Source organism: Populus euphratica, unplaced genomic scaffold (genome assembly GCF_000495115.2).
Source record: "Populus euphratica unplaced genomic scaffold, PopEup_1.0 scaffold252.1, whole genome shotgun sequence".
In the NCBI taxonomy this organism is placed as follows: Eukaryota; Viridiplantae; Streptophyta; class Magnoliopsida; order Malpighiales; family Salicaceae; genus Populus; species Populus euphratica.
In genome coordinates this window covers 87436-96987 of record NW_011500132.1, presented here as the reverse complement: position 1 = coordinate 96987, position 9552 = coordinate 87436, and the positions used below count along the sequence as shown (strand labels likewise).

The 9552-nt window shown below is 35.9% G+C and overlaps 1 protein-coding gene and 1 pseudogene across 2 annotated transcripts; both read right to left on the bottom strand.

Moving 5' to 3' along the window:
- Window positions 1-273: 273 nt before the first annotated feature.
- On the bottom strand, window positions 274-3457 carry LOC105110396 (late embryogenesis abundant protein D-29-like). Of its 2 annotated transcripts, none has more exons than XM_011005427.1 (3): window positions 2742-3457; window positions 1512-1624; window positions 274-1417 (listed from the first exon to the last, which is right to left on the bottom strand). In XM_011005427.1, the coding sequence occupies exons 1-3, from the start codon at window positions 2984-2986 to the stop codon at window positions 498-500; spliced, it is 1278 nt and encodes a 425-aa protein (XP_011003729.1). In that variant the 5' UTR covers window positions 2987-3457; the 3' UTR covers window positions 274-497. The 2 variants fall into 2 exon arrangements, with proteins under 2 accessions (XP_011003729.1, XP_011003730.1); XM_011005428.1 differs by having other exon boundaries at window positions 1512-1621; window positions 2742-3446.
- Window positions 3458-4170: 713 nt separating this feature from the next.
- LOC105110411 (ATPase family AAA domain-containing protein 3-A-like) lies at window positions 4171-8620 on the bottom strand (annotated as a pseudogene).
- Between the last annotated feature and the right edge of the window lie 932 nt (window positions 8621-9552).

The window sequence follows — 9552 nt, the reverse complement described above, 5'->3', positions numbered from 1 at the left end:
AAAATAATCAGTCAATGTATTTGCACACGGAATTTGAACACTTACAAACCGAATTAAGTAAATGTAAGGGATAAAGGACATTACTGTATAATTAACATGGACAATAAAGGGCTCCATGCATAATCCTGACTGTATTTATCCTGAGCCTTAACGTGTATGCATAAACGGTAAGTACTGGTATTGTACTACTCTATTCAGCCTGAATTCTACTGCGACTTGAAAATTCAACATAATGTAGATTTAAGCATCATTATCTAGGGTGAGAAGAAAATAAGAAAACAAGCTGTGATCTTATTTAGAATGCTAGAAAGTAAAGTGGCCTAATTAATTGATAAGAAAAGAAAACAAGCATACACTATTAAATTTATTGGGTGCAATCTCTAAATGATGTTCAAGAGAACATGCTTTTAGATAACAAAGAAAAAACAAAAAAACTAATTAAAGAGTAACGACAATGACTCACAGATGAAGATACTGTGCTTCATTCGTGGTTCCGCTCATAGATCAGCAGAGTCCCTTCTCATCTTATCTCCAAGATCATCGGTGGCCTTTGACAGCTTCTCCTTGGCAGCTTCATAATTGGCCTTGGCTTGATCGGTCACAGTGTCCTTGGCTGACACATACGCATCCCCGATATGACTTTTAGCTTCATCAAAAGCATCTCTCTCACCGCCTCTTCCAGACCCCATTGCTTCTGCCGAAGCTTCCTTGGCTTTGTTAGCCTTGTCCGAGGCTATATTTGATATCCTGTAAATCTCCTCTTTAGCTACATCATAGGCATCAGATGCTTTCTCTTTCCCATACCACATTGCTTCTGAAATTGCATCCTTTGCATCACCTGCCGTTTCTGAAGCCATATATGAGTCCTCTTTTGTATACTTCTTGGCTTCATCATAAGCATCCGCAGCTCGATCTCTTCCGTACTCCATTGCTCCTGATACAGCCTCTTTGGAATCATTCGCCCAATCCGAGGCAATATTCGAAGCCTTGTTATAGGCATCAGATGCTCTATTTCTTCCGTAATTCACTGCTTCCCCCATTCTTTCTTCAGCATCATAAGCCTCATCTGTGACTGTGTTCATTTTCTGGCTAGCATCACCATAGGCATTTGCTGCTTTATCTTTCGCATTTCGTAACGCTTCACCCACCGTGTCTTCCATGTTATTTGCTCCATCTAAAACCTTGTCTTTAGCAATGCTCCACTTCTCCTTAACTTCATCATAGGCATCCTCAAGATTATCTTTTCCGTATTCCATTGCACCAGACAATCTTTCCTTGGCATCACTAGCTTTAATATTGGAAGCCATTTGCTTGGCTCTGCCGGCTTTCTCTGAGGCAAAGTCCTTTATGTCACCTGCCTTCTGATGGGCCATCTCTGCTGCCTCACCAGCCTTTTGAGAGGCATACCTTGCAGTTTCTGAATAACAGAAATGAAAGGAAGAAGGTAAAACAAAATTCTTGTTGGAAAGTTTGGAATATTGGCATAGAGAGCAAGGACAAAAACAATTTACCGTATGCAACAGAATTCATTGTATCTGTGGTCTTTGAGGCAGCATCTCCAGCTCTATCCATCACATTTTGAGCCCCATCTCTAGCATTTTCTTGATCCAATCCAATTCCACTACTAACACCATTAGAGCATTAGGGTGAAAAACAGACACATTAAGGAAATAGTGTTCTATAACATTCAAAATAAGCAATGGTCTTTTATCTTCCACTAAATTTTAGCTGCCAGGCATAATTTTCAAAAAGAAGAAAAAAAGCAAAATAGGAATTAAAAAGGAGCAGAAATTAAGACATAATTATAGAAAAAACACGCCAAGAATTGGCAAGAAAATTAACAACTTCAAATCTTTATAGTGAACCTTTGTTCCTTTTATTTTATGCCTCTTATGCTTACAATTGGGATATGCATAGATGGTGAAACTATGAAATTGAGTCACTAATGTTTTGTTAATTGAATTGCTGACATGCAAAAGATCTTTACATTAATTTGCTCATGCCTATAACTATTCAGAAAGGATCATACACATATGCCACTTAATTTGGAAAAGATCACTGTTTATGGCTTTAAACGGCAAATGAAGATAGATTTTCCAATTAAAAAAATCACTGAAAAACACAAGTTATGACAGAAGGTATTACTATATTTAGTGAATAAAAATAAAGACCATGAACAGTAACACATGAGAGTAACACACTCTTCAGATCCTCTTCTTTTTTTTTGTTTTTACAACTATTTTTTTATTTTTTAAAATTTATTTTTAATATTAAAATAATATAAAAATATCAAAAAAAATTATTTAAAATTTTCCAAAATCACTATGGACAGTAATGCGAAACATAATCTTAATCTGATTCCTCTTCGCTTCCTGAAGGGTAATTAATAAGTAGATGGTATTCTTTTTTATTGGTTTAGGACCAAGCCATAAACTCAAACTTTAAGATCAAAATATATAATTTGACACTGAAGTGTTAGGAGTCTGTGTTAGTAGTGTGTCATGATGTCTTTTTCCTAAAAATAAAATGTAAGAAAAGAATGTAGTTATCTAATTAATTTTCAACATTATGCAACAAATCGCTTTTCAGGATTTCAAAAGGATTGTAATGGCATACAACCATAAGTGCATTGTATAAAGGCCTTCTTATTCCATTGCCAGTTGCATATCTTACTGGGAATTATTGGCATACAAGCAATCAACTTTTCATAAGCAAGAGGAGGGAAGAATTAGATTGATTACTCAGTAAACTTTTCATAAGCCCAACCAGTCCAGGACTTTCCTTTCTCCTCAGTATCTTGCATGGTTTCTGCCGCACCATGTTTCATCTCTTCAGCCTTGTCCCTTGCATCCTCGGCTGCCAAACTCACTCTCTCCTTCGTGCTTTCCATCAAGTCCTCAGTAGCGCTACCGGCACTCCAACACCGACACCCCTCCACCCATAGCACCATCACCATGATCATGGTCACCACAACTCTCTTTTCCATGATCCCTCTTTTTTTCCTTCCAAATTAAACACGAGTGTTTTTCAACTTCGTATGTCACAAACAACAGAGCCCAAGATGGAATTCAAGCAAAAACTTCAAGATCTTTCAACTATGTTGTTGATCGTTCTAATATGTGAACTATAAATGGAAGACCAACAGACGCAAATTAAAGAAGATAGCCATGCCCCAGGGAAAACTGGTGGTATCAAAACGTGGCAGCAAGGAGAGTACGTGTCCTGAGCAGGGGAAGACTCTTTCTGGTATGATGCCATGTGTTGTTTAAGAAAGGCTCTTTCGATGCCACCTGGTTTCTGGCCCTCTTTTCAAGCAGTTTTTGTAGTAGTATGGACAACAGGTGTGGGTGACTGATTTAACTACGTACGAGTCTTTCTCCTTGAAAAAAGTAGAGGGGTCCCTGCTCCTTGCTGCCCGGAACATCGGTGCCCCAAACTCGCCATGGACATGTTGCCATGTTAGAAACAGTCAACAGAGAGTTGGGACGTTGGCTGTTTTTGAGTTAAACACTGATTTTTTACGTCGGCTTCTGTTGTGACGTTACCAATCGAAGCGACCCATAGACCCAGTAAAAACCAGGCTGGTCCAACCACCCATAAGGTTAAGCCTCAAACCCACACCATTGCTTAACCACCCGACCAACCTCTCGGGTTAATACCACCGATTTCGATAGCATTTTTGTTGTAATTCTACTGTCCTTTTCAATCTTCAGCAATCTACCATAATATTTTTCAACATGGGTCCTTAAAACATCATTCCAATGGGTGATGAGTTTCAAATGAAATGAATGCTGTAGTTGTCAAATCAAAATAGTTGAAATATCAAAATGAACAAAATAAAATTCTTAGAATTCTTCTTATTCAGTACGGTTTCATTGGACAGCAGATTTTGATGCTTTAGAACGACAGAAATACAAAAATGAATCCCAAAGCCAATACAAAACTTTGCAATGGAAACTCTTCGAAATGCCCCTTTTCTCGCACCAAGAAAGGATCAAAAAAAAATTGGAGCATAGGATTCTCTCCCAAAATCTGCTTCTTCACACAACGATTCGTACCATCTCACAATCAATACCATTATCAAGGTGAGGTGAATATAGGATGAAGTGGACAAATTGCCCCACTTCAGACTTCTTTTTCTTTTTGGACAAAAATCTCAAAAGCTAGTGCTATTATGAATTTCTTGAAATAAATCTTCTCTATCGACCAAGGAAAACGATATAAATAAATCTCAAGTATTCAAAAATATAGAGGAACAAAATTCCCATTGAATATCTGGGGAGATCAGGGAAGTAAATTCTGAAGCACGTATTCTCCAGCTAAACTGGGAGACCACCTGCTGCTGCCAGCTTTAACCGTTGGTTATGCTCTGCAACCTTTTAATCTACAATCTCACTAAATAGCTGTGAATCCAAAGCAAAATCAGGGCGTCCATAGGCAGCTAGCCATGAGTACTTTGGCTATCTCACGTCCAGAGAACCCTTCTGTTTTCTTAGCAGCCTCTCGGATCACGTTCAGAGATATCATTGACAGTTATTTTTTGTGGCCTCTTGAACAAAGATCCCCGACTACACCCATTTTCCCCTTCGCTAGAAAGATAATTGCTCAGATACAGGTTGAGCAATTTAAACCACTCTTCCCCAGGTAACAGGCACTGCTTGTATCACTTACATCAATACGATCAGTAATAGCACTATCAAGATCACCTGGCCTGTTTGTAGCAAGGAGATGTACTGTCCTTTGACTGATCCCCAGTGTGGAAGAGCGATGCATTTAGAGCACTTCGCTGAACTTCACTCATATGCATACTGTTACACCTGCATCAGTTCAATAATACAACTATCATCCTGATTACAAAGAAATTACTCGGAACCATAAAGGTAAAGCAAAAGTCTAAATTCTTCATCCCACAAGAACTAACATTCTTCCAAACTATTCAGCAATCCATCATGTTATAGAAAACGAAATGTTAATTTGATTTTTGTTTCTGGGTGAAATGCCTGCAAATGCAAGTTGAACTCAGAGTGCCATGAAACCCTGATAATTTCATGCATTATATGATACACGCAAGATTACACACCATCTATAAACAAGAGTATCACTTGATTTCATTTTACCAGGAACTTGAAGCAACAAGATGATAGATGATGTTAACTTACTTGATTAGGAAAGCATCCACCTCGTCAATAAAAAGCAGAAAGCCTTTCTGTAACTTCTTAGCCCAATCAAATATCTCATGGATTTTAGTAACAGCTAGTGCGCCTAGAGGTGCAACGTCTCCTCCTGTCATCATGGCATCACCCAAACCCTATACAAGAAGTTCAGAGATCAAAAAAGGTAGAAGGCTGAAAAGAGAATTGGAAAACATAACTTTACAAAAGAAAAACAAAAGATGAAGAATAAGAAACCAAGATGCTTCAAAACCTTTAAATCCTAACAAAGCATGTTGTATCGTTTTATTTTTATATTTAAGAAGCATAATGATCATGTAGATTTGAGCCAAACATCATGTTCACAATATATATATTTCAGAATGTTCTTTATATCCTTTTACCGGCTCCAATCAGTAAAGTGGAAGAAGAAATCACTCAATTCAAAATCAGAGCACATGTTAGTAAGAATTGTACGGTTTCTACGCTTAAATGATTCCTTGACAATTCAAAGTATACCATAGAGATTATTACGCACATGTTGTGTTGATTTTGATATATCCCACCCATTTTCCAACAAACCTTGGCTTTAATTAGATCCTCCAAAGAACCCCAAATTGCATAGAGTCAAACAAAGCCCTGGCTTCAGACAAGTCCATAATGCCCAGTCTAAAGCATCATGCCTTTTTATGAAGAAACATGGTAATAAACTTCCTGGAGCATACTCTTGCTAAGTGACTGAAAACAGAGCAGATGTAATGAAAAAAGGCATTTACAAACCTAGTTGTGTAAATTCCTGCAGCCACTGTGGTAGCTCCTCCAACAGTCTTAATCAACTTTGATCAGCTAATAAAGTCCTAAAACCACCTATAGAAGCAATTTATATCCAATAATTAAATACTGTTCAACAAACATGCCAAGACTCTTGAGTTACAGGAATGCAGAAAACTAAAGCAAGAGACAGTGATATTTGAGTATAAAATCCATTTCAGCTGTTATAGAGAAAACTCTGTGATTCATCTGTGGTTTTGTAAACTTTTGAACAAGTGTCTAATTCCACACACAACCAAGCCATTTTTCATCCAAAGTACATACCTAATGTCGCCAGATCAGCCCTGTAATTGAGACAACAATAAATTGAGAAACACTCTAATCAGCAGTTTACCTTCAATGAGACTAAAGGTTGAAGCAAGCCATTTTTCTCTTTCACCATTTTTGTGTTCAATTAGCATTCATCTGTTATGTTCCCCAGTCAATTTCGCCTCATGGACACAACCTTCAGCCTCGGCCATGGCTTTAACTCTAATTGTCTCCCGTTCTATTTCAGCTCTCTCTTTCTCAGTCTGACCTTGTTGAACCTGGATCTGCTCCTCGGTAGCCTGTCTCACTTGTTCTTTTAGTATTGAAGACTCCTCCTGCATCTTAACCAATTCAACATTATGTCACCTCTGAGCATCATGATCTGTCTGCAAACAATGACAACAAGCAAATAATCAATGTAACTTGCTTTGCAAGAACATATGTTGGCTAACAACTTCAAACTGACTTAAGAAAAATGATTTTAAAGGTAATTTAGTTCAAGAAAATATAAGTGGATTTTAAACAAGCTAAGCTAAGCTAACTTCACTTGCTTGTATCATTGGAAGATTTTCACAAACAATCATATGAAAAATCTGAGTGTTCAGCATTCTTATAAAATACTTGTTGACCTAAGCCTTAGCAATTCAGTGACATTAACTGCACTAGCAAGACATTTTTTTTCGTATGGCAGCTGAAAATGCAAAAAAGGTTTCAAATAAAGTCCTAAAACTTTCTCCAAAGTAAGAATGAGAGGAGATCCCAACCACCATTCTTTTCCTTGCCAACTCATCCCCGTACCACAACATTAGCACCTTTGCCTGTGCCTGATGCTGAATTAGATTTCTTTGTTCTTCATGTAATTTCCGCTGCCTGTCCTGCCAATACATAAACTCATAGCATAAGCCAAAATAGCCACAAATTTTCACAACATACCAATCTTAAACCCATTTAAACACGCCAATCAATCACCACATAAATCTCAAGACAATCACATTAAGAGGAAACCAAGAAGCACAGTAAACTTCAAAAGAACAAATGCGTGCAAGGTAACTTTATCACTCACAATATCAATTTGAGCTTGAATTACTTCATAATGAGATTCCCCCCCCGCAACTTCTGCCAATCGTGACTGCTCTTGCTTCCTCATAACATCAAAAACCTAAAAAGGCAAACATCATAAAAACCCACCACAGCAAATTCACATTTTGGGTTTCTAAATTCAGGTAAACATAATTGATTATATAATATAAACCAAAAACAAATACTTCAATTTCATTTCCTCAAATTTGAAAACAATAAATTTAAAAAATTTAAAATCGAAATTGAAATTAAAAAAAAAAAAAACCTGTTTAGCGTGTGGAGAGCTATTAATTTCACGAAGAGCTTTAGCCCCTCTCTCCAAAGCCTCCGGGTCAAAACCTGCCTCTTTCGGGTCTTCAGGTTCAGGTTTTGAATCGGATTTCGGATTCGCTGTTTGACCCCTTTGTTGTTGCTGCTGTGAAGGAGAAGAAGAGAAAGGATTGAAGCGAAACGAGGAGTCGGCTAACGCCAGAGCCGAGTCAGGCTGAAAAGTAAAAACAATATTACGACATTGCTTTTCTTCCTTTTCTTTTTCTAAAGAATTATACATAACTTCATTTTTTTAAATATATAAGTAAATTTTTTATCATATTTCTGTTTCTAAACTAATATGTTAAACAAAATTGAATATTTATTTATTAAAAAAATAAAATCACTTTTATGTTGTAATAAAATTATTCTAAATCTTATATTTATTTTGAAAATAAAAGGATTTAATTAAGAATACTCTTTTATGTTGTTATAATTGTTAAAATAGTTAAGATCAAACACAAAAAAAACTAAAATTCTCAATAATTTGTTTCTTCTGAGTGTCTAGTGTTAACCTATATAAATATTATTTAACATCTCCCTTTAAACTTATAATGCAATAGCTATAAGTATCAAGAATTTGCCAACTAGAAAACAAAAACGAGAAATAGAATGTCTCTTAGTAAAGAAATCTCTAATTTGCCAAAAAGAAGAAATAAAAGGTAAAGTAATAGTGTCATACTTGGAATGATGACGTATAAGATGACAATCAATTTCAATATGCTTATTTTGCTCATGAAAAACCGAGTTGTGAACAATTTGAATAGAACTCTGGTTCTCACAATATATAAGAGTAAGATGAGAAAAGAAAACTCTCATATCAGCAAGTAATCAATATGACCAAACAATCTCTTTAGTAGTAGATATCATAGCACGATATTCTATTTCGGTGGATAATTGAGAAATAATAGATTGTTTCTTGCTCTTCCAAGAAATAAAAGAATCACTTAAAAAGATACAGAACCCGGTAACAGACTTGCAATCTGTGAGATCACTACCATGATCAGCATTAGAGTATGCACGCAGCTCTAAAGAAGAAGTTGATGAAAGTAAAAAACTCTAAAAAATTGTACTCCAAATATATCGCAAAATACAAAGAACAATTGTCCAGTGAACAGTAGTAGGAGAAGTAACAAATTAATTAACAACATGAACAACATATGCAATATCTAGACAAGTAATGGTGAGATATACTAAGCTCCCAACAATAGTATGGTATAAAATATGATCTATCAAAGGTAAGCCATCAGAAGAATAATATCTTACATTAACCTCAGTAGGAGTATCTATAGTCTTTATCAGTAAGTCTAGCCCGCTCAAAAATATCTACAACATATTTTGACTAAGAAAGAAGGTAACCTCTAGGTGAGTATGCTACCTCAATACCCAAGAAATATCAAAGATAACTCAAATCCTTCATTTTAAATCATTTAGCCAACTCTGTCTACAAAACTGAAATACCATCAATGTCATTACTAGTAATAAACATATCATTAACATATAAAAATAGAATGATATGACCTGTATTAGTGCACTTAATAAAAAGTATAGAATCATGACTACTAGAAACAAAGTCAAGAGATGAGATCACAATAGAAAATGTCTCAAACCAAGCACATGATGCTTGTTTAAGACTATATAATACTTTTTTAAGCTTACAAACATATTTAGAGTCATGTGAAATACCATGAGGGGGTGCCATATAAACTTTTTCTTAAAGATCTCCATTCAAGAAGATATTTTTAATATCAAGCTGAGAAATATAGCACTGACGAATCAAAGTCATGATTTTTAATATCAAGCTGAGAAATATAGCATTGACGAATCAAAGTCATGATAATACAAGTGTAAATAGTGGTTATTTTTGTAACAGGGGCAAATGTCTCCTTATAATCCATACCATATTGTTGAGAGTACCCTTTTGCAACCAATC